The 26,873-nt window shown below is 41.5% G+C and overlaps 1 protein-coding gene across 3 annotated transcripts in view; it reads right to left on the bottom strand.

The window, feature by feature from the left end:
* znf423 (zinc finger protein 423) overlaps window positions 1-24,417 on the bottom strand; it is a 151,242-nt gene extending 126,825 nt beyond the window's left edge. For 2 of the 3 annotated variants that reach the window (XM_046864179.1, XM_046864178.1), the window contains exon 1: window positions 23,314-24,417. In XM_046864179.1, the coding sequence (XP_046720135.1) occupies window positions 23,314-23,353 (40 nt within the window). In that variant the 5' untranslated portion in view covers window positions 23,354-24,417. The remainder of the gene's footprint in view (window positions 1-23,313) is intronic. The other variant, XM_046864180.1, reaches the window with a different exon arrangement.
* Window positions 24,418-26,873: the final 2,456 nt, after the last annotated feature.

Here is a 26,873-nt window from a genome sequence, read left to right on the forward strand (position 1 = left end):
TGATTGTGATTTCCAGCGTTTTGGGAAGCACTTCTGTAGAAGATATCATTGCCTTCATGCAATCATCTAAGAGCCATGCAAGAAATGGATGGAGGCATACATGCAGAGAGATAAACATCATTAGAAAGAGATATAAAAAAAACCCACTTCTAATAAGAGCATTTTCCTGATGGTCCTGTGGGGAATCACTCTCCTTTATTAGCAGGAGATATATTTATCTATTTCTCATGTTTATTCTCCAAAATGTCCTGTGTGTACAAAGCGCTGCTAATGTGAATGAGAAAGCCAGCGAAAGACCGGAGGGGGTGTTGTGTGTGCCACCCAACCATCGTGCTCACTGTGTAGAATCAATTGGCAATTGTGATCTAAAGAAAGACGTGGCTATTTGAACATTTCTGGGTAATAAAAAGTCGGGCTGTGGCACAGCAGGAATCCTGTCAACGAGACAATTATTAACGATATTGATTTAATGTGATGTTTTGCCTACGATTTGTCTATTCAATTTAAGTACAAATGAATTGTACTACATTACTGAGTGTTGTCACTCACGTCATTGTCAGGTTAACTGGTATGTGCTCTCAGGTGTGTGCGTGTGTGTGTGTGTGTGTGTGTGTGTGTATGTGTGTGTGTGTGTGTGTGCAAGTTCATTATTTCCTCTCCCCTCCACCAATGAATACTAATGAATTCTAATACTGGGATCCGCCTACTATATTCCTGGAGGCTCGGTTTGGCAAATCCTCCCTCTAGCACTGCAACAAAAACTCGATAGCAGATTATCAGAATCAAAGGTGTGTGTGTGCAGGACTACAGGTGGGCACCAATGTGTTAAGCAGTGTTTAACTATTTATATTACAAATGCTATAAAAAGGAGTGTTAAAGACTTTGAATGAGCGCTCTTTCCTTCCTGTGTCAACATCAGCTTGTAAATGCTTCATGCAGTCAGGGTGCCTAGTCTAATGATTCAACATGTTTTTGAAGCTTTACTTTGAATGACCTTAATGCACTCTGCTGCACCTGGAGGTAGATGCCAGAGAGCATGTGATAAGCTGACAGTGTGAGTCTATTTACAAGATCCAAAATGGCTTCCTGTGACCCATGCCAATCATTACATACCTGATATTTTAATATAATACTATTACTATGACTTCTCCTAATAGTAAAACTAATAAAAGTAATGGAACATCACCTGGTCCAGTTTTAGCTGCACTTTCAGTTTCTGTTCTGGGCTAATAAGTGTGGAAGCAAATGCTAGCTTCTGCTCCAGAGTCTGACTGATTCTGAGGTGTTTTTCTGAGGTGTATTTGAATTAACTGTCAACTCAAACCTGTCTGACCATTCGACTCTAAACTCAAGGCATTTCCACCTGTAGAACTGCTGCTCACTGAATGTTTTTTGTACAATTCTGTGTAAACTGTGTAGATATTCTGTGCAGCAATATCCCAGGAGATGGACAGATCCTGAAACCTTCAAACCAGCCTATCTGTCACCTGCAACCATGTCACACTTAAACTTGGCGAGATCACTTTTTTTTCAATGAATTTTATCTGAAGCCTGTATCTGTATGATTTTGTTTTGCCACATGATTAGCCGAACGCCCATATACATGTGTTCCTAATAAGTAAAGTACGCTCTGTATTGTAACATCTTTTCATTTTGCATGGTCTTTTTAGAGAACTTCAGCTGCAACTTGTTTTCTGTCTAAAGTTATAATTATTATTTGCTAATAAAAGGTTGTAGCGTTGCAATTATATCTCTATCTCTTTTACTGTTACAGGCATGGGCAATGGCCATGCCTTTGCTTTTTACACAATTATTTAAAATTAAGTGGAAATAAAAAACCCATTCTCTCTTCCCAAGGGCTGTTTTCTTCACAGATGCACACATCCTTGACATAATTTATTTCTATATTATTAGAAATTCCTCCTCAGTTAATTACTGCTGTGTTGAAGTAAGCATGGTGTGTTATTTGCATTTTTGTTAAGCAGTGTTAAACACTGACATTACCATTTACAGCATCACCACACACCACACACACACACACAGGCTAATATATTACAGTGTAGCTGACGGCAACAATGCAATCAGCGCTGCAACACCGAGAGTGGCAGGAGGGCAGGGATCAAAGGAACGTGTCGAAAACGGCACACCAAACACAGCTTTCACATTTCACCGCCAAGAGCAGTAGGCGGCCGGCGGCAGAATGACAGAGACTTTAATTGTTTTCAAAACGAGAGCGGAGTTTTTAATTTAACACTGGCTGATGGTTATCGAGAAAAATAGCGAACTTACAGGGGAAATGAATAAGCATCCTCAGTAACACACACACACACACACACACACACATATAAAAACCTGAATAAAACCTAAAGGCCTGTCACAATCATTACACTATTAATAATCACATTTCTAATCACAATGCTGTTCAGTCGGTCAGAAGGTGTTGATTAATGTAATGTAACAGCAGATCTGACACCAGTAGCAGCTCTAAGCCAAAGCACAGGGTTATACAAATGTGCTTGTTTTAATACATTATCGATTCTTTAGTAACAGTTAACAGTCTTTTAACACGCTACAATCCGCCACGCTCCCTGAGATCTCAAAACTCTGGGCTTCTAGTAGTTCCTAGAATAGCAAAGTCCACTAAAGGTGGTAGAGCATTTTCACATTTAGCTCCTAAACTCTGGAATAGTCTTCCTGACGGTGTTCGGGGCTCAGACACACTCACCCAATTTAAGTGTAGATTAAAAACGTATCTTTTTAGCAAAGCCTACACATAACACACATCACATCATAACCTTGTGCTCCAGAACATCTGATCACATGCACATTATCAACTTGTGCTGTTAATATCATGAACAGCAGCTACGCTAATTCCTCTCCACTGCTTCTCTTTCTCTCCCCATCCCGAGGCATCCTGAGGTTGCTCCAGCTCCAGTCACCTCCCACCTCGTGATGATTACGGACCTTTAAAGAAGTAGATGCCGAACTCACAAACATCCTGAACCATCTAGAGACGTACCAGTGCCATTTGGATCCCGCTACATGTGTGGAGTTTTGACATTGGACCTCCTGGAGTGTTTAAAGGCTCTGGCATGGAGAAGCTGATGCTGGATCTGTGGTGATCACAAATGCTGAGCTTATAAAACTCGGAGCTACTAACCATATAGACTGTTTAAGACTGCAGAAAGAACATTACTTATAATCTTATACTCCAGTAATCATGTTAGTTCTCACTCTCCAGTGTTCTGTATTGTTGAAAGATTTATGATCAAACTCTTGATGTCACCCAGATGAGGATGGGTTCCCCTTTTGAGTCTGGTTCCTCTCAAGGTTTCTTCCTCATAACATCTAAGGGAGTTTTTCCTTGCCACAGTCGCCACGGCTTGCTCATCAGGGACAAATGCACACCATTCACCATCACTGTTGATTTGTGTAAAGCTGCTTTGAGACAATGTCTGTTGTGAAAAGCGCTATACAAATAAACTTGACTGACTTAACTGAAATAGACTTTCATGGCAGACACTCTAGATCTAATACACAGCCATCTAAAGGTAGGAAGGTAGCATTTTAAACATTTTTAAAAAGTCAAGTCAAGAATTTTTTTTTACAAATAGAACATAGACATGTATAAAGAGATGGTATTAACGGAAGAAGTTACAGGTATTAGCACTTTGTATTTTAGCGATCATTACATTTCACACCAGAGAAAAATGTTCAGGACAGGAGATTTTGTGATTTCTGTCTCTTTAAGAGGACAAGGTGTATTTTTTTCATTTAAGAGAGAAAAAAAAAATCAGTGGATGGTAAGGGAGCTACTGTTTACAGCTGCTATAACATAAGTGATAAAAGGAACTACCCAGTCTCATAGACTTTCAACTTATTTATCTAAGCACCACGGTTGACTTTTGGACTGAATTTTTTTTTTGCATATAAATGAATTTAGTTTATGGATAAAAAAATACATGACATTTTTAGTCCTAATTCTCTGGGAGTCTTTGTTCTATTTGTTTCTAAATATGATTATTATTAAGTAACCTTAAATGAGACAGTGCAAGATATCACAAAAATATCAGAAATATCTGTTTTACAAACAAATACCTTTTATATATTGCTTTATTAGTTGCTATACATAATCAAATAATGTGAAATATGAGTAATATGTAACGTGTCTGTTATTAGTACACACATACCTGTATAGTACTATGTTTAATGGCAATGGCTGTTCTCCATTACATTACCCCTGGGCAAGTGGCAATAAATCAAAAGAAAATACAATTAAACAGTACTCACAGTTGTGTGTAGGAAGAGCAAAAATCGAATAATTGTGACAGGCCTTGTGAGAATTAATATTTAATACTGATAAAACAAGGAGAGAATGTTATTTCTTGACCAGGAAAAAAAGGCACTTTGATTAAGTGCATGACAGTGTGAGAGCCTCTACTGAGCATGCATGCACACACACACCCATGTGCACACACACACACACGTACGCACACACGAGCCTCCTGCCTGTCACAGTGAGACCCCACACACTCATCCACAGCAGGTACGGCTTCAAAGGCAGCCTTCGCCTACTGCCGAGCGAAGGGGGGAGTGATTGTTATTTAAACAGTTGTGTCACTATAGCATCGGCAAATCTGAATCTGAATGAACGAACAAAAGCCCTAATGGATGGAGCTGAGAGATACAGACATAATTCTAATGACAACACAATGGAAGGTCAGATCAAGCAGCGTGTACGTATCACCGTTTGACAGAAAAGACAAAAAAGAATGTTGCGGGGAGGGACGGGCAATCAGAAGGAACTCAGACATTAGTGGGGAGAGAGGAAGGAGAAAGAGACACAGAAAACATACCAAGCAAGAAATCAAGGAAGTCAGGAAGGGTTGACGGTGTAAGGAGGAGAGACGTGTAGACAGGTGGGAGGTATGAAATAGGAAGAATCAAAAAGGAGTAGAAAAAAACAGGGTTGTATGTGAAAAGACAAAGGGATGGTGAAAGTACAAGACAAAGAGAGAGAGAGAGAGAGAGAGAGAGAGCAAGAGAGAGAAAAAGTGAGCCAGAGAGAGAGTAAGAGCAGTGGGGTAGTCTCACCTGGGCCCCACTCCACTGCAGACCGTCTGCAGGAGAAACAGTCTCAGAATACCTAATGTGTATGTGGAGGGCTGTGCTACGCAGGCCTGCTACTGGCCCCGGGCCATTCTGTCTGATTAAGTCTTCTACACTTAAGGGATAAAACCCTGCTCTCCCACTCTCCCACTGGAAGCCATTAGCAGCTGTGTGTGTGTGTGTGTGTGTGTGTGTGTGTGTGTGTGTGTGTGTGTGTCCTGTGCATGTTTGAGCACATGCATTTGAATAGGTCTAGGTGTTCATAACTCGTTGGATGTGTGTGTCTGTGTGTGTGTGTGTGTGTGTGTGTGTGTGTGTGTGTGTTTAGGTGGTTTAAAACCGCAACCTGTCACACTGGGTTCGTGTCCATATAAAAGCTTTTGAGGCTACTTTCACAATCTGGGGCCAGAATGTTTCTACTAACTTGGACACTGGGGTTTCTTGAAGCTATGCATATGCTTACACAACCAAACACACACACACACACACACACACACACACACACACACACACACACACACACACACACTCACGTATGTCCCAGTGTGACAGGTTGCGGTTTTAAACCGCCTAAACACACACACACACACACACACACAATGCCTAAAACCTTGACCTCTGTAGGATGCTGATTTGTTTTGTCTTTGCAAAACAGGTCGGAAAAAAATAGTTTGATGGACTACAGACTTCACACATACCTTTGTCCAGTTACTTAACCCATTTTTAAAAATGAATAAAAGAGCAGCACATCAGTAGCAGGCATGTTACACCTCTCACAAGGAGGCTTCTCTGCTTCTCTTTCGCCTTTTAACTCAAACAAGGACGGACCTAAGCGTCCACGAACCACTTGGTAAAACATAAGCAAAAGGCAATTACCATTTAACCACAGCGATCTATAGTGAAATGTGGCTGCTGCGGGAGAGCCGGACTAACGAGTGAACCACGGCGCATGTCCAGACAACAGGGATGAAGTGATGGAGCATGCTGTCCATCACTGCCATCTTTCTGGGTTAATGATGCCTTAATGGATACTCTACACTGACGCATACTCAGGGAGAGAGAGAGGGAAAGAAAGCGAGAAAGTGAGGAGGACAGATGTAGAAGAGAAAAGGGCGAAAGTCGTTTTTGTTTCCAGGTAATTAATAAAAGATAAAAGTCTGACTTGTCCTGCATGGCTTAATGGCTTTTAATAGCAGGGAGAATGACGGGAACACGCACGGCTGAGTCTCCAGGCGCTCAAGCACACATGCCTCTAGAGACACCGCCATCTTACTGCAGAGCAGAGAGGCCCAGTTGACCTCTCTCTCTCTCTCTCTCTCTCTCTCTCTCTCTCTCTCTCACACACACACACAGACACACACAGAAAACAATCATTGACCTTTTTTAATTTTTTTTCTCTTGTCATGTGCAAATCAGGCAGATATGATGACTCATGAATAGCTTGTCATGATTGAAATCATAATTTTACCTTTGTATATATTTCAACATACAACATTCAACATTGCTTTAAGTATAAAGCAAACACCATAATGTATGCTTGCGCTGCACTAATTCATTACAGTGATGTTCACCCGGCCTGTGCAGCATGGCTTGGCTTAGCAAATAACCCATAATCCACTATTACTATTTCCACCATCAAGCAAGCACCTATGCTGAATCTGTTTATTCTTCAGTCATGCCCAGGTACCATGCAAACCAATCCATGAATTAAAATTTGCACAAATCATGGATTGATCAAGGACAATTGCCCAGAAGTAGAAGGCAAGGCACAAAAGTTCCTTCTTTTAAAAGATTGTAGTAGGATCATTTCAATAATTTTTTTATAGATCACTAACAAATGAAGTAGCAATAGATTTAATAATTGTGAACAGCAAGGCCATTTCAGATTTATTTTTTATTAACCCACTGTAACATTTCCTCAGCACTTTCATTTCTTTCCACACCATCATCTAAGTACAGCTTCCACTTGAATTGCTCACTACATAGAGTTCTAACACAACTGAGCTAAATATCCTACCTAGTGTCTTCACAAACAGTGGAGAATGACATATGAGATTCGGAAAATGCACTACTTGCATGAGTCATTTATTTTAACACCAGTTTTTAGCAGACTTGGCTGTGTTTGGGTGTGTGGGCAGCCACTGAGCGGAAATGAAAACATTAAAGTATTAAAGTATTGTCATGTTAGTGTTTGCTAGTGTTTCGTTCTGTGAAATACACGTCGTTTAGTTACACCACCACCACACACGCACAAACACAAAAAAAACACCGCACACACACACACACACACACACACACACACACACACACACACACACACACACCTCCAGACCATTAGCTTAAGGTACACAACATCTGACCCATGACATTCTGATCTCCCCATCTACATGTCTGTAAGCAAAAAAATACATTAATGCAGGTAATCATTTCAGTATGAGCAACACTGCTCCAGCAACCACACTCACACACACACACACACACACACACAGTAGCATTGAACTGCATCATGCGTGTCAGCAGAGTCACACACCCCTATATCCCATCAGCTCCTGCTGGCTGAAACATGATATAATTCTGCACTGCACTTAGTCACAGTCACGCAGGGTCTCTTCCTCTTACACACCCATTCTCACTTTTTCTTTTCTACTTCACTATTCATTTGGGGGGGGCACGGAATACACATTATCAAAACAAATGAAATTTAAATGGAGGGTTTTTACTAATTAATTATATAATTAAATATATTTTTAAACAAAAATTCCCTGAATTTTTAAATTACGTTAATGTACTTAATATCATATTAAATCTCCATCTAGATCACACCAAGCCATTTATTTATGAGCAAGCTCTTGTTAAATGTGTTTGTCGTGTGGAGAAACCGGCAGCTGCTCTGTTGTACTGTGCAGTAGCTGAACATGATGCCTAATTTCCACTTGATGGATCCACAAGGGAATAAATGCCTATGGCATAAAAACAATGCAAATGTCGTTCCCTGAAATCCCAAAGGCAAACACTGTGCAAGAAACAATGTTTCGAGGCAAATATTTTATAGAATTTTAGTTTTTTTTTTCTTTTACTTAAGCAGAACATTAAAGGTACTTTGGCAGGCCCATTTACACCGGTTGACCTCCCATTCCTAGTTGTGACTGTTGTTGACCTTGCAGTCACAGAATTTCCTCTATGTACTGCTATAACAGCTAAAATGATGTATGGCCAAAGATAAGTCTTCATGCAGAAGCTTTATTGGTGCTCTTATCACTAAAACGGCTAGCACTGAACAATCAGGATTTAAATCCCAGCCTTGGAGAGTGATGCTGGCATTTCCTGTTGGACAAGATACTGCCCCCTCCCAGTCTATGTGTCTTGTGCCCCCCCATAAAAAAAAAATAAAAATACTGATCTTACAACCCGAGCCTTCCCCCTTCCCAAAAGTCAATGGCCTGTCCTCAAAGCCTGGAGCAGGGGACAACTAGGGAAGCTGATTAACCAAATACTTTTATCAGTGCTGAAAAACCTTCTGCCTCACAATAACAGCCTTAAAATGGCAAACTGGAGCCGGCAGCCAGAAACAGTAGTGAGCTGGAGAGAGGGCAGCTCAAGGCTTACACAGCGAAAGCAAACAATAAAGACGGATGAGGTCCGGCATGCAGCCACGCTAGTTCTGCTTGTTCTGAGGACAAGAGCACTCCAAAATGCCTGCAGAGCCTTCCAGCTGCTGTCTCTCTCTCTCCACACACACACACACACACACACACACACACACACACACACACACACACACACACACACAGCAGCCTGGCAAGTGAAATGGACAGAGCTCAGGATAGAATGACAGGAAGGGAAAAGTGGACGAAAAAAGCAAGAGAGAGATTTATGCTCCTGGGAAGACAGAGATGATCAAAGGATGAAGTGCATCTCGCGCTCTCTCTCTCGCTCTCTCTCTCTTTCCGTTTGCATGCGTATGTGTGGGTCTAGCACTAATAAAATATTCTAGCACGACCACAAATGAAGCCATAAAAATAAATAATGTCATAAACTTGAAACGTACACAACATACAATAATATAAAAGTCTTAAAAATGGGTGTGTAACATACCAAACACCCCGTCGCAGTCATAATCAATGAAAAAATCAACAGTTAAACTAGAACATTGTCTCTGAGTCACAAAGACACACCATTAGCTTATTTTAATGTAGTCTGCATAGACTTGTGAGGACAGTGCACATTTACACACACATGCATAAACACACACACACACACACACACACACACACTCACAAACACACACGTTCTCCGTCTCTCACACTTCCTCCCCCGTGGTGCACACATGGCACATTCCTGGCGATGAGGAGCGAGGCAGCTCTGGCTCCTGCCTTCAACAGGCCTTTCCTGAGGAAAGCCCTAGCAGCAGTGTCACCTCTCCCTTTTCCTCTGACTCTCTCTCTTACACACACACACACACACACACACACACACACACACACACACACACACACACACACACACAACAATACATCGAGGTGAATATAAACACTCTTAGGCCACCACACACAGAGAGTGTGTCATCAGTTATAGCACATTAGTAATAATAGTTGAATGTCTTACATAAAAATTCAATTGCATCTTAAAATGAGAATGCAAAGGCTAATATATTGCTAACATCAGCTTAAAACGCTAGCCAAGTCATACATTAAGTCAGTGCCAGCAAATCATGCACCCATTATCCTCACTGAACAAAAAGTGCAAAATTTTGTGTCCACACAGCATCAGATCTTTGTATCCACCATGCTGGTCCACCCCACATGAGTGGAATATATGTACTCAGAATTAGGAACTTAGTAAGACATAAACTGGATTTGTAGGATTAAAACATACTGTGTATATTTTTATATATTTGTTGCTCAGTTACAACCAGTTACAACCAATTTCTAAGAAATAATATGTTAGGTAAATTTGTGATATACAGTAAATACAACATAAACTTACAAAGGAGAGTCAAACGAAAGAGTGTATTTTGTAATGTACAGTGATTAGAGAACCAAATTGGAGACACGCAGTGTGATTTATGGCAGGGTGAGTCACCAGTTGGGTTGATCACCTCAGGGTGCAATATGTTAATAGTTTCCTTGAGAAACAATAGGAAAAGTTCTGTGTTGGTGCGGGTATGTATATGTATGGGTGTGTTTGTGTAGGTGTGTGTAGGAGCAGATCAAACACATCGCAGAATGCTAAATGATATACCATAAGTGTTCTTACTTGATCATATATATGTATTATGTCACTACATTGTTCATTATGACGCATGGATTAGATCGATATCAAGGAGAAGTATTTAGCTGAGCTTAAATGTTAAACTGTACAGAATTTACTTGTTTTACACAGTCGCTCTGACCCACGTTTTAATCATCCAACTGACACAATATATACAGATTACACCACAGAATTCATGAACTCTTGAATTCTTGAATGGTCTAAAGATCTGACAGTTGTTCAGGCTAAAAATCAAATCACAGTTGTATCTTTTGTGCACGGTTTAATACACTTTAATACGCATACTGACTCTACAGTAAAAGATAATTCACAGACAACTGTATAATTGTTGTAATTTTTTTTGCTATAAAGACATTTTAACCTTAATGGAATAAGTCTCCAGGGTCAGTGTCTTTTTTTTTTATGATAGTCAGAAGTTTATCGAAATTTGAAAATTTTAGGAAAAAAAGTTGGTTAAGTTGGTTTTTTAATGCATTTATACATAGTTATAGTGAGTGCCAGTCGGGGGGTGTGTGTGTGTGTGTGTGTGTGTGTGTGTGCTTGATAAAAATATAGAATATAAACAAAAATAAAACAATTTTAAATATAAAAACATTAGTAAAAAGATATCACAAAATGTCTGTGTGTGTGTATATATATATATATATATATATATATATATATATATATATATATATATATATATATATATATACACATATATATATTAGGGATGCACCGTATATTCGGCCACGGAAAATTTTCGGCCGAAAATGGCCCAGTGCATTTTCGGTTTTCAGCCGAAACACTTTGATCACGGAAAAACACGGCCGAAACAGTTTGTTGTGATGACGAAAACAGAAACCGCGTCCTGCACGTGCCTGTCTAAAACAACATGTCTGCAGTGTGGACGTATTTTTCAGTATATCTGAGAAAGACCCACGGATAGCGATTTACAAAACATGTAATGCCAAAATTTCGTCTGCAAAAACTTCCTCCACGTCGGGTTAAATTTATCACCTGAAATCCAAACATCCGATCGCTATGCTGAATATCAGAGGAACGCAAACGCACAGAAAAGCAAAAACCCCTCCGAGCATGCGCACTCCGTCTGTGGTGGACGTTTTTGAAAAGGCAGGAAGTTTCCCAGTGATAGTGTTGTATTGTTGTTTCTTTAAGCAGTTGCACTTGTTCAGAATACACTTTGTTTTTATGAAAGAACATATTTAATTGTACAACCTTTCAGCAGGCCAGAGGGCCTGTACATTATTAATTAATGTACACGAGTGCATTAAAGTTAAACATTTAAGACTAAATTTTAATTTATTTTATCCTGTGCATTGTTTCAATGTGCTATAAATAAATATTTTCATAATTTGTAATTGATTAATTCTTTGAGACTTTAATATTAATTTATGCAATTGAAATGCCTTGATTTTAGTAAGGTTAGTACACAGTCATAGCCATAAATGCAATGCTAATAATAATTGCCATAATTTCTTTCGGTGTTTCGGTTTTTCGGTTTTCGGCCTTGCTTTCCTCCTTTTTCGGTTTTCGGTTTCGGCCAAGAATTTTCATTTCGGTGCATCCCTAATATATATATATATAATTACTTCTAAAATTATTATTGTTGTTATTTAATTTGTGTGCAAACGTATATCATGTCGTGTCATATAGTCCTCTTCTAATATACGTACAAATATACTTGAAGTAAATGTAATCTCCCTAATATACCATATATTTCATCACACTGTAGAATCTGAATGCGGACGTATCTGAATTTATATACAGATATGTGATATGTATAAAAAAAACCTTTTCCATTTCAAATATTTCTAACCCTCACACCACTCACACGTGCCTACCAGGCAACACAAAACTAAACATAATAACACAACACTCACACGGAGCAGACACAATCGATCTGCTGTGTTCAAGACGAGCCAATACAGTCAAGATAGTGTCAGATCAGAAATTTGTTTTCTCGGCTGTCAAACACAAGAGGAAAAATGTTTCCAATATACTTGCGGCTTGTACGTCAAAAACACACTAGAGAGGGCAAGAGAGAGCGAGAGGGAGAAAAGAAGAGGAGTGGAAGAGCTGGAGAGGGACGGAGTGATACAAAAACAAAAAATGAGTGGCAGTTGGAGGAAAAGGCAGGGCGATACAGAAAGGGGACGAGAGAGTGTTGGGTGCGAGCAGGCTCGATTAAATCTTTTCGGCTGTGTGTGGCTGTCACTGAGCGTGACACTGGCTGAACACGCTACTCGCTGGGGAGCGTTCCATAATCGCGTTCTCTCCGCTATCAAACGAGGACAGGACAGAGGACAGGGGGGACAGGGGACAAAGAGACAGGAGGTTAAGAGGAACAGGCTTCAAAGTGTGAAAGAAAAGAAAAAACATATCCTCCTCAACCCCATTTATACCCCTTATAGGCCGAGAGGCGAGCTTAACTTGACGCCACTGGCCTAGGAAGAAGGCGGCCTCTCAGGAGCGCTGCATCTTCAGGGAGAGTCTAGAAATAGCTGTGCTCTAAGCACTACACACAATACCCACCGCCGACGAAAGAGGAGAAGGAGAGAGTCATTCTCTTCCGCTCCGCGTCTCTCTCACGCACATAGATACACACGTCGTACACACCAGGCCATGGGGAGCAGTGCTCGGCCATGAGAGTGGTAGAGAGAATAGTGGAGACAGGAAGAATGTAAGAGAGAGAGAAAGAGAGAGAGAGAGAGAGAGAGAGAGAGAGAGAGAGATTTAATTGCCTTATCCTGTAGTACAAGCTGGGGAGTGCTTTTTGACTTTGGCTTCCGATTTCACGCTAAGGCATTATTCAGTTTGATACAGACTTGATTAGGCATTACAGCACAAGCCCTTTTTGTAAAGGCTTTGTGGCTTACTTGTATCACTGGAGGACAGATTAATACTGCAATCACGCATCTTTGGAGACGCCTTCACTGTTCACAGCCCCTTGCCTGAGACCACGCCAGCCTGTCTTTGTTTGTGTGTGTGTGTGTGTGTGTGTGTGTGTGTGTGTGTGTGTGTGTGTGTGTGTGTGTGTGTGTGTGTAAGAGTTGGGGTGTTTATGGTTTAATAAACCTATTGAGCATGGTAGCCACTGTCCTAGGCCACAACTATTTGAACCGAGTTCTGGGCATTTGAGTGTGTTTAAGTGAGGTGTGGGTAACACTCTACACCTAACTTGTAAGAGACATTGATCCTGACATGGTAGTTAAGTGTTAAAACAAACAAAAAAAAACATCAGGTAAGCGATGCTTCTGTTGGTCTGAGGAGAAGCCACAGACCAGTTCAAACTGACCAGAAAATTAACTCAAATAACTACTCTTTACAATTGTGGTGAACAGAAAAGCATCTCAAAATGGGCATAACGTGAACCATGTGGCAAACGAGTCACAACAGCAGAAGGCTACATAGGGTTCTGCTCCTGTAACCCAAGAGCAAAAGTCGGAGACTACAGTGGGTGCAGGCAAACTAAAACCAAAGACAAGGTTTTTTTTATTTTCCAGTTTTTACCTTGTTGTCCAATCTAGCCTCAGATTCTAGCCGCCCCCGGGGTTCTTCCTGTCAAGCATATATGAACTTCAAAAGAATGGTCTTGGCCACCCAAACCTTAACTTTTCCCACAATGCCTATAAATACCCACACACAGCAACAATGGGTGCACACGTAAAACAGATTTTCACCAAGCCAACAAACACAGCCTGAGGTTTAGCAGGTGGATCCTACATTCTTCAGTGTCATGTAATAGAAGACTAAACAAAGCTATGTTTTAGATTATGTAGCAAATCCAGCATTTTTGAGACTTGCCTGAGGCAATATCACAAACTTATTTGTAAGTATGCATGTGTCTCTGCATGTGTGTGTGTGTGCCTGTGTGTGAGTGGTCGACAGGCAGACTGAGTATAATAAATAGAGCTCTCTTTCCTTGACCTGAAGACATCCTCAGACAAGCCAATCCTGCCTCTTACCAACATGGCCAGACCAAAAATACATTTTTTAACATACTTCCAGCAATCCATCTGTCTATCCATCCATCCATCCATCTATCAAGCACCAAAGCCTAAAGTGCACAAGTGCCCTATTGCTATTCTCCTACTGCCTGCTGCCTCCATCTCTCTCTCTCTCTGCCTCTCCTGCAGCAACCCGGACCATGTTTGATGGCGAGATGAAGCATTTATTAGGAGAACGTGGGCTGGATGGATAGAATAAAGCCGAGTCTGTGAGGTGAGAGAGAGCGAGAGTGGTGTTAATAATTCTGCTCTACTCTCCTGGCCCTCGTTTCGTTTTGCAGGAGCTTCCAGAAAGAAGCCTCACCTTATCTTCAGGCAGGCGAACGCAAAGCACAAACCCACACCCACAAATCTGATGACTGCCAAACTGAGTGTGTAACTTGTGTGCTGTCCAAATGACAGATGAAATGACTAAACAAAGCGTATTATTTTGTAATTAAAAAAAAAAATCTGTGAGCAAGTAATCTATTAAAACATCTTCAACATTTCCACTTTTATAATCACTGATGCTATAGATCTTAGGTGTTATCGTCATTATCATGTCAAACTCAGTCCACGTAGAACCTCAGGCGGGCGCTAAAGAGAGAAAGCGAGTGACACGGGCAGACGGCAAAGAAATGAGTGCTGATCCACGAGTGGGCGCTGGCGGACGTCAGTCAGAAAGACGTACCGAACCGCGAGTGTGTGGGTGAGAAAAACAAAACAAAAACTAAAGTAAATAAAGAAAGCTCTGCTTGGTGAACCTTTGCCTGGCTCTCTTTCTTGCAGCGCTGAACCAATGAGTGTGTTAGCGTTATGTGTGGGTTTGAATAAATCATGGTATTGGGTCATTAAAAAAAATTCATTTTTGGTTAGATCAATGAAGGTGACATAGTTCCACAATCATAGTTCAATCCTGAGCATAGGTTACAGTTTCTGTATATGCTCTGTTGGTTCTCCTCTAAAAAAAACTTGCTGATAGATGCAATCATGGACACTAAATTGCCCTAGTGATGAATGAGCGATGGACTGCTGTCCCATTCAGGCTATGTTCCCACCAGTTGTCCAGAATTCCTGAGGCAGGCTCTGGGATCTACTGTGAGCCTGACCAGAATAAAAACGTAACTGAAGACGAATGAAAAATAGATCAGCCAGGTCAAAGGCCAATATGTTGTTCTTATTTCATATCATACAGCAGATATGGCATTATAATGCCATGATTTACGAAAGAGGACTGTCTTGGTAAGTTTGTCTGCTCTATAGCAGTGGTGCTTGTTACCTGCTGGATGCTATGAACACACACACACACACACACACACACACACACACACACACACACACACACACACACACACACACACACACACACACACAAACAAACACACATGGCTTTAATTATTTAATGTTTCATTTACTACTACTTCCTCTCAGTGCATTCCCACCCAAAAACAGCTACTGCATAGAGAGCACGCAGAGCACACACGGTATAAAAACGAAAAAAAATTACGTAATTTCGATTCTCATCCGCGACAATTTGCTTTTCAGCAAGAAGCGAGCTTCAGGTAAGATTTTCTGTCAGGAGAAGCTGTTGCAGTAGGGGGCTTATACATCCTCGATTCATTTCTGAGTGCTGCAACATTCCTGCATGCTAAGCGCAAATCATCCCCATACAAACCACAAAGGCACATACACGCCGAGGTCTGTGAGCCTCGTAAACGCAATTATTTCCAATATTGTGCGTGCACGTGTTTGTGTGGGTGCTCTGAAACAGTCAGCCACTTTAATTGTTTCTTCACTATCGCCCTGCTGTTTGCACGGGTTATTATCCTCAGCTCAGCGGGGAGGACCTTGCTTTTTGACAGCAAATTGAGTGAAGAGAAATAAGGCGAAACTGCGACATCAAGGGCTCCGTCGATCTCCGAGGTACGCGAGGGCCTAGCATGAAAGAGCTCTATACAATGAGGTGCTAATTCGGTCTGCGATAACAAGCCAGCGTATTGCCCGATTCTCAGAGAATGTCTAGGCCCGACACGACGGCTGGCATGCTTCACGCCTCAAAATCAATTTAGGCACACGACATAGCAGGTTGTTTCCAGGCGTGCCCCCTCCGGAACGAGCCGTGTGTGAGTATACACAAATCTCCCTTAAGCGCAAGCCTAAAATCAGTCAGTCAGTTAGTGGCGGCGAATGAAAAGGCTTTGCAGCGCCTCATGCTTTGCTCTCATCTGTCATGTCAGTGCTTAAAAAGATCTGTTAAATAGCCAACAGCAGTAGCACGTCACCTTCAACACTACCAGGTGGCACTAACAAGAGCTGTTTACATACAGTGGAAAATGATTGGTCACCCTTTTCTGCTTTTTGATCGCTTCCATTGCACCGGTCTATTTACTTAAAGAAAACGAATAAATCGCTGTGAACTGTAAAAAGAAAAAAAAAACTAGAAAAGATGTGGTGAATCTAAATGCATTGGCATCAAGAGCTGAACTCTGAAAATGACTCAAAAGTCTAGTTAGCAGAGTCAAACGCTATATGTGTGTAAGAGGCCAAGGGTACTGAATTCAATAAATTCCTGCTTGTTTTAACTCTTTTGTACTTTCTTGCGGAAAACTTTCCAGGCATAGTGAAATCAATAGGTTGAGCACTAGCGTTGTGGGAGCCACAAGTGCCGAGGCGATTTTTTATGTGCGTGGGCATACTCAGTTTGCACACATTCACACACACCCATACACACACACACACACAAAAAACACTCAAACTTTGAGAGAGCTTGAAGCAAAACATTCTCTCTCCAGCTCTTCAAACCCTGCTCCGGCTGTTGAAGAGCTCTCGAAGCCCAGGGCAGAGAAGGCCAAACAGGCCGATGAAGGGGGGCAGACAGCCTGCTGAGGGGTCAGCAAGGACTCTGGGGGGGGTCAGCAGGGGTCACAGCAACTCGAGCACTCTTCACTAATGACCTCTGCAGCCCCCCTGCTCACCTCTCCCAAAAAGCGCAGGCCTAAACCCAGAACCGGTCGAGAAGGGAGACTGCCCAATAAATATATGCATCAGCCAGGTGGAGTGAGTGGGCTTTAATTGCCCCCTTTCCTTATGTTTAATGTACAGCACAGCAAGGCGAGGAAAGGTCGTACAGCAGCCACCCGGAGACAGACAGATGAGAAGACAGAGGAAAGGGAGGGGTGTGAAGAAGAGCGGGGAGGAAAAGAAATAAAGAAAAGTTTTTTCTGATTCAATGCCCTAGTGCGCAGTCTGCTCTGATGTAGCTATGATTAGCAGGCCTTTGTAGCCTCAGTAGATCCACCCCGAAATACACCTGTGCGTGCACACACACACACACACACACACACACACACACACACACTAGTAATCAGACCTCACCTCAGTAGACATCACAAAGGACCAACGTAACCTGTAAAAGACCCTCAGCAGATTAACATTTAGTACAAAACCTTTCATTTTGAGTTTTACAAAAAAAAAAAAAGCTATTTAAAACTACTAGCGAATCACAATGCACGCTTCACGCGGCTAAAAACAACTCTCAGCAGGCTAGGTAAAACAGCCTGCCATATTTAATCTACATGGGAATGAGCAGATTTGCGAGAGTCTTTCTCTGAGTGGTGTTCCAGCACATTTTTAATCTGCCCCATGCAGCAGCCCAATCCGAGTTCCAGCACGCGTAGTCTTAGAGCGGCCAGCCTCCTTGGGGAGCCTCGGACAAGGGAAGCAACGGTTGGCAAGCAAAAAGGGGGGGTACTAACAGAATTAATAGCGAGTCTCGCCAGAGTGGCACCTCCTCTTTAGAAACACAGAGCAGATCCTGAGTGAGTCTACGGTTCCAGACCGCTGAGTCCAGGCTCTCTGATAAAACACAGTTAAGCCGGTGCAATGGCACAGTGTGCTAAGCTTCTATATTAAGACCGATCCATGCACACAAAACTAGCAGGCAAACTGCAGATAAGGAGGTGCTACTGGCAGACATGCCACAGACCAGGGACATGACACCCCCGCAGTTTTGTATCTCCAGAACAAACTACTGCCTGATGCAGAAACCTCCAGACCTGAAGGGGTCACTGAGACAAATTATAGGTCACTCTGCAATATTTATTCACATAAAAATATCACATTGCTAAGCCCAAATGACTTTGACAATTAGTTACACCAGCTAGCAATTTACTTATCTTACTAATCACTATGCTACGACCAAAGGCTACCAATTTCAGAGTTTACGGTTAGCAATTTTTGATGATTCAATATGTCTACATGGATTTTTATACAGAAGAAGAGCAAGAAAACAAATATAACTACCCAACAATGCAAATGACACTGCACAAATTCAGCAAGTGGAAAAGAGTAAGGCTGCAGTGTGTGTGTGTGTGTGTGTGTGTGTGTGTGTGTGTAATTGTGCATGAGAGAAAGAGAAGGAGAGAATTGTACTTTTAACTGTGCCACTCATCGTGATTGCAACAGTAATGGCGAGAAAAAAACACCACTGCTGTCAAACTGTGCATAATTACATTTTCTCCTGGTCTTGATGAAATACTTTTAAGAGTTGTTTAACAAACGGCTCATGCTGTGAACTCAGTGAAAATAAAAAAAATAATACTTTCTTGTTCATCTCCTATTACCACAGAAACTAGGCTACCGTATCGGTATCAGTGGAAAAATCTCCGAAGGCCAATAATTCATTACTTGAATGTACATAATATATAATAACATGCTGATAGAACAATATTGCAAATGTTCACAGAGGACGTTGTAATTACGCAGACAGAAAATCCGCTGAACTGTGACTAATCACTACATGCTTCAAGCTTACACTAAACAACAATGATATTGATATACATAAAGATAGATATGTAATTGATTATTGATCTCACTCAGACAGGTGCTAATATCAACAGTAGGCATGCTTTCATTGACACTGGACAATATGCTGTAGTAACATCACACACATATAATCTACTCGCAAACTTTCCCTGGAATCCAGATCTAACACTCTATAAACACTTTTCTGTTCCTGTCTGATTGTGTAACTTCTGCAGGTCAGACAAATTATGGAAAAACTACCTATGGATGGCAATTATTAAACATTGTGCTGTATCTAATGTAAAAAATGTTTAAACCGAATCGCTGTTATTTAATTAGGTTCTTTTAATTAAATCTGGCACATGAAAGGGAACGAGTGAGAGAGCAAAAAAAAAAAAAAGGGTAAAAATGTGCTATTAAATAAATTATATTTATGAAAACAATTATTATTTGATTGATAAAACAATTTTTTTAAGGTTAACAGTTACAGGTAAAAAAATATATAAACATAAATAAAATATGATAAATATACACCTTCAAAAAGTATATCTTAACGAGATATATATATATATAAAAAAAATTACATTACATTCTTTTAATTTAGCAAAACTTCATTAACCTGAAATATCTTTTTCGCGAATGAACGATGAATTTGCAAACCGTGTAGAAAATGGAAAAGACACATGCTGAAAAAAGAGGGAATGCGTAATGATGTTAAAAACAGGAAGGAGATTTTTTTCCTTTTTAGTCATTGCTCTATAGACATGCAGCTCCATGCTAACTCACTTCAGCGTTTTATAACAACCCGCTGACCAATGAAAGTCCTGCACGGCTGCAAAAGTCTAGGTGACAATAAAAAAGCCATTTAATGCTCAAACCAGATGGTCCTAGACTTCAGCTCACACACACAATACAAAACTAGAAAACAGATGTAAACTCTGACATTATATTACCCTTTGTCATTTCATTTTTGTTGATGCAGATCTCTTACTAATCGCAGCCACATGTTTCCAAACTGGAGTTGTACCCTTTCTACACTTCCCACACCGACCTGAATAGTTTTTTTAGTTATCTGTTGTGCTGAGTTTTGCACGAAAATGCAAAAATGTATTTTCTGCTTCAAGCTGAACACTTTGAATCTGGAGATATCAGCAAAAGCATAGACAGAGAACAAAGTCTGGAAACAAAATATAATAACGAAAACGAGAGAACTTCCCCGAAATAGGAAATCTACTCACAAATCACATCCACTTAAAGCTGGCGATTACAATTTCACGTTTCGGTACTGAGAGAGGACTCGGTCTGTGTGAGAAAACAGATGTACGGATGAGGAGGAAATGATCGCTGTCTGTCCCGTGTCAGCAAGACAAGCACAAACCCCGCTCCTCTGTTCTTCTGCTTTTACAGGGGTTAAAGGTATAATCTGATCTGGCTGAGTGTAAACAACAGTGTCGAAAAGGAGAAAGGGAAAGAAAAGCAAGGAAAGGAAAAGAGGGCTCGGTGGCTCGTACACGCTCGCTCTCCCTTAATGTCCTGCAAATAAAGCGGATTTATTAATGCGTAATTAAGTAATAATCGTTGCTACATAATGCATGAAACACTCAGGGGAAAAGCGCAGATATGAAACAGCAATGCGCCGGCCAAGCGCTGCACGCGTACACATTAAAACAGGATTAATTGGGAGAAATAATATTTTGATAAGCACCACTCTCTCTCTCTCTCTCTCTCTCTCTCTCTCTCTCTTTTTCTCCCTCCCTTCCTCTCTCCCTCTCTCTCTACCTCTCTCTCCCTTATACTAACACGTGCTCTCTCGTTCTTTTACTTTGCTCTATCTCTCTGAGCCCAGCAGCAAAATCTGTCTCATTAACACTGATAATCTTAGCTTTTAAAGCTACTTGCACTGAGAGCACGAGTTCCCACATAAAAAAAAAAGAAAAAGCTGTTCATATGAATTGAAAGCTGTTTTCTTGGGTCAGCATGAATAACCGAACCATCACTGCTGTTTAACTCGCAGGTGAGGCTGTTAAACAACACGCGCGACATGATACAAAACCTGCATCTTTTTCGTAAAAAGGGCTTCTGGTGCTCCTGTAACCTCTGTCGCTGCCAGGCTTTAGGAAAGGTGTTTAGAGGAGATAGGGACACACCGTGCCTCAGCTAGGCCTACATATTTAATTAGCCTACGACTGATGTGCTTCAGTGCCTCGACATAAGCGTGGTTTTATTCGAAAGCACTCACTGTAACAGGCCAGCCACATTTACAGTGCCAAAGGATTCTTGGTCCAGTGCACAGCAGGTTCTGACTGTCAGTGTGTGTAGGTTGCGTTATAACAGGAACGCTTCACATATAACTAACATCCAGTGGTGCAAAACAAAAAAAAACATTAACAATTCCATCTCTTACAACTTTTTTCTTTTTTTTCTGGCATCAAGGCTGCTTTTACTGTTAAAACGAAGTACATTTAAATTATAACCATAATCCTAAAAATTTGCCTTATTAGTCCAATAAGTCCTGCATTATTCTGGATATTTAATAAAGCTCTAGTGTTGTTTTTTTTTTTTTTTATGAGATCTAACAAGTTAGGTCCAGTCTGATATTATTTCTAGTCTAATAGTGAGTGAGTGAGTGAGTGAGTGAGGTCCAACAAGGATTAAAAACTCAGCGATAAATCTAATAATGTTGGTTGTTATTAAGAACACGGGAAATTGAAAAGAAAAAGAAAAAGGTTATGCTTCAAACACCCCTGGCCTAAACTGCTGGTCCACATGTTTAGTTTCCAGGTTGATCATAATCCAGGTAACAATTAGGGGGAAAAATATACTATTATGAATTATTATCTCATGACCAGTCACTAGTCAATAAAACATTGAATTAAACTGACATGAAAATATTTCAAACTATTTCTCTGCCGAGAACGCAAACAAAACGTTTCATTTTTATAGCCTTCATTTTCATTCTGTCTATCTTGTCCTCCATCTCTTTCTCTCACATTCACACACCAATTAAACGAAATCCTTTGCTCATATTTTTTCTTACTACAAATGTTTCCAGACATGATCACAAGAACCCACCGTGCGCCCTTTTTGTAAATCGCCGCAGATTGTGTCCATTAATTTGAACAAAACCTAAGTTATTAATTGGGGGAGGGGTCCTCATACTGGGCCACATGGCCACCCCAGTGCCCATCTGCTTGCCATCGGGGCAGTCTGTGCCAACTGCGGCTTCACCCGTAAACGTCTACCACACCAGTGAAAACACACACACACACACACACACGCACACGCGCACATACACACAGCACACCCATTTACCTACCAAATGCTTCTCCCAGGATACAGCATTTCAATCTGTATGTGCATTTCTTCTCTTTTTTCTGTGTGTTGATGCCTTCAAGATGTTATACCTATAATGTATATATCTGCAAGACAATTTAGTAAAATGATTGATTTCAGGTACACAAAAACTGAACCTTTCCATGTAAGCGATACACACTATAGGTACAAAAGAGATCCCCAGTGACAAGGAACCAAAAGGAAGGTCCTTTTCTTTTCTCGGAGTGTGAACACGACTAAATCGTGTGTCTCAGTAGGTGACTTTCAGCTTCTATTTAGCACTGACCTGGGATTTGTGTCTGATCCACAATCATTGGACATAACAAAAGGCCACATGAATGCCTACCCCATAATCAATCCCATGTTCACACACACAAAACAAATGCAAAACAAATCTTAATATACGTATAGGTCCACTGAATGAAACTGGTGTCTTTTTACAGTCACGAAAAACTCCAATGCATCATGCATAGATGTTTCTTATACCTGCATTATTCCAAATAAATGCGTAAAGACGTGCCATCACTCGGTTTACATGCCCACTGGATTTATGATCCAATCTCTGCCTCTCAGGCACTGTGCATGCACTGTACTTATCCAAAATACGAAAAAAATTATTTACAATTTATGGCAAAGATATAAAAATCACAGCTTTTCACAATCCCCGCCAATTTTAGGCGTGAAATCTCATTGGTCATGCTGCGTGCTCGGGACCGGTTCTCCGTCGCGTGCGTCAAAAAGAGAGAGAGAGCGCGAGAGGGAAGAGAGGGAGAGAGGGGAAGAAAGAGGGAGGAAAGAAAGCGCTTACCTTTCACCGAGCGCGGTTTGGCCTGCTTGCGCCTGGACATCTCGGTGTCGTGGTGCTTCTGCTTCTATCGACCTCTTGTCCTTTTCTTTTACAAACAGTCATAGGCTACAGGCTGCTACTTTTTTTTGGTGCCTGTTGCAATGCGGCTACTTCGCTCTGCGTGCGTGCGTGCGTGTGTGCGCGCGTGTGTGTATGTATATGTGTGTGTGTGTGTGTGTGTGTGTGTGTGTATCGCGCCAGACCAGCAGCAGCACTCCGAGGGAAAGAGAGCCCGGAGTAAATGGCGAGCAGATATTCCGGCGCTTTAGGCAACTTCGCGCGCGCCCGCTTTCAACCTGTAGATTATTTTTTTTTACAAGCCGCCGCTCGCGCTGCGGCTTCGGACGCTCCGCGCGCGCGCGCACCGCCGAATGAAGAGACGGGAGTTTTTCCGAAGAGGAAAAAAAAAGAAAATAAACAAAAAGGAAAGATGTGCACGGAAGCCGGTGCGTCCTTTTTAACGCGTTAACGCAGCTTTAAATAAACAGTACAATTTCTTGTCCTGTCTTTCTCCCCGCCAAGGTCCACTTGAGGTTCCGTTTTGTCCAGTTTTGTCCGTCTTTTTTTTCTTGTCCTCCTCTTCAGATCCTGAACTGTGAACCGCCGTGTTAGATTTTTAGGGCGCCGGGTTAGGCATTATGTTTTTCATTTTCTTACCTATAGGGATGAATAGGGTTTTTTTTTGTTAAAAAAAATAATTATATATATATCTATGAGTGTGTATCTGTGTGTGTGTGCGCGCGTGTGTGTGTGTGTTAATGCCTCTTAAAAGAGCTGTAAACGTTAACCGCTATAGCCTCGCTCTCTCCCTTTTCTTCTTTGTCCTGACTCTGGTCTTCCCTCCGCCTCCCGATCCGAATGCTGGCGGGGCTGCGGCGCAGACACACATAATAAAGCGCAGGCTTGGCTGGAAATGTAGCCCCGTGTCCCAGCAGGGAGGATGTGAGAGTAGGGTCCCGGCGGGGGAGCGCTCCGATCCCGCAGGGAGCTCCGCGCAGCCTGGGCTTCAGCAGCACACACACACACGCGCACACACATACACACAGAGTAAGAGAGAGAGAGCCAACAGCACCGAGCCATGGCCGGCCGTGGAAACTGCAGCTTGAAGTCTTGAGCGCGCTTTTTTCGGATCGCGGCCAAAAACGCGCAGTTTCAAGCAACTCGGAGAGCGCAAAAAAAAAAAAGACGCACTGGAAGCCGGAGCTTTGCTTTCTTTCTTTCGCTCCTCGCCCTCTCTTACATCTTCTTGGGTTTCCTTCAACTTCGCGACTTCGAGAGGAGACTTTATTAAGAGCTTCTTCTTCATTTTTTTTCTTTTTTTTTTTTTTTTTTTTTATACTTATTTTTTTATCCTGTATTTCTTTCCGCAAGGAAAAACTCGCTATCGTGAGTTTTTGATTTGAACAGATTCAACAACGCCAAAATAATGTCCAAAACCAAACCAAGCATGGGATTAACCTGATTAATCGGGGTAACCAATCTGCAAACGTTTTTGCTATATGGTTTATAATTATTTCAGCCACGTGTACGCCAAATGGTCACGTGATCTGGATGATTTCAATGTTGTACAGTAATATGGCGATTTCGAAATATCCTGTACACGTCTTTCTGTGTTTGCTTACACAACTGGGGATCTGTGAACGCGCACGTTGCGCAACACGTCCAGACACAGCAATGTCCTCAAAACACACGCATGGGGATGTTTTTTTAATAACAGAGCAACCCTGGAGGCTGACATTAGAGTTTATGGATAGGATTAGGCCTTTACTGTTAGGAACCCTACCCAGGGCAGAGCCAAAATCCTCACAGCATCAATCCGTCTGGTCTTCTGCAGTCTAAGACGTTATTACTCCACAGACAGAGAGAGAGGACATGTTTGGCAAATGCAAAGTAAAGAAATCACACACGGCTTTTGTTCTCTTCTCTCTGGTCTTTGACCGAACTGTTGAGCCAGTTGTCATGGATAACTCTGTGGGCTCCCTCACTTGGACAGCAGGGGTGTCCCTCAGATTGAGCCTCATTCCCCCCCGCCAGGCCACAGAGGGGCCTTTTCAAATAGACCCCCCACTGGTGAGGTTCTTGGTCTCGTCTGAACTCCCCTTGAAACGGCGTCCCAGAGAGACAAGGGGGCCTTTGGTATGAAAGGGTGAAAGCTCACTGCAGTAGTCGCCTTTTTTTTTCCTCTAGAATACATACAAAAGAGGAAAAATAGCCCACATTACAAGCTCCTTAAGGGTCAAGGACAGCCGAGATGTGAATGGGTTGAAAAACCTGCATTGTGAAATCACATAGCAAGCGATTACACCCTCTGTCATCTTCTCTTGGATTTGCTTCGGGGGTTTTTTCTCCTTTTTTTCCTACAATGGGCAAAGGGCTTTTTGAACAGCTACATGTGTACGAAAATAAATTAAGACACAAAAGAAAATACTTGTGAGCTATAGTCTGTGTGTGGTGATCCTGTTTGGAATCACTACTGGTGCTATTAAGGAAAAGTAAAAAAACAAAAAACAAAAGGCCACCATTATTTGTGTGTTTCCTTTGCTATTTTGGAATGTGAAAAGTGGCGCACATAGGCCATGTGGGAGAAGTTTTCAAAATAGCAGCTATTATTTCACCTAATAGTAGGAGATAGCTTTGGGTATGGGCATGTAGTCACACAAAATTAGAATTTTACAATAATCAAATACATTTGTCTTTTTTTTTTTTTTTTACCCCTAAGCTTTCTGTCTGTATTTAGGCCTGGTATTCATGGTAGATGAAGCCACAGAAAGCCCTCTTAAACACTCCCCCATTGTACTGTCACAAGCCTGGGGAGTTCATGTTATATTTATGTTGCCTACAGCAAATTCTCTGTGTTCTGTTCTGTTCATCTGAACTCGCGCCAACTCCGCCAGGTCCCACCTCCATAGACAATGATACATCTCACTGGTTTTGCCCTAGATGCACGATTTTTATAGGAAATAATTAGACATAACTGGTTTAAATACTGCAAAGCCAACAGTCTTCTGTCTCATTAATGTGCAAGTGCTATGTATGCAAAAGTGAGATATGTGGAAGAACTGAAACATCTCTCCCTCTAGCTTAATTTTTGTCTAATAGGCAAAAGTACATGTGTAATTTAACACAAAATCATTTGTGTGTGGAATCTGAATGGATTCATTTCAAGTTATCGGACTTCATTGCTGGAAAGAGATAGGTGAATTCGACTAGCATACAATATTGTCACATTTTCTAGAAATTTATACCTTGTAATTATATAGGCTGGTACTGAATAATCTCCAGTTTGTTACACTGACCCAGAGAGCCACTGGACCAGCGATGCAGCCTTTCCGCCGATCCCAGAGAAAGAGATGAGAACAGAGCGCAGATTGGGGCTGAGCGCTCCACTGCACTTACTGCCCGCTCTGCTCTATCAGTCACTGATAAGCCCCATATTCAACACTATATTTTATTGCAGATTGTCTTCTGCCCACTCCCCAAGACCTACTCTGAGTATTTACCTCAGCACCAGCCATGTAAAC

Source organism: Silurus meridionalis, chromosome 13, assembly GCF_014805685.1.
Source record: "Silurus meridionalis isolate SWU-2019-XX chromosome 13, ASM1480568v1, whole genome shotgun sequence".
In the NCBI taxonomy this organism is placed as follows: domain Eukaryota; kingdom Metazoa; phylum Chordata; class Actinopteri; order Siluriformes; family Siluridae; genus Silurus; species Silurus meridionalis.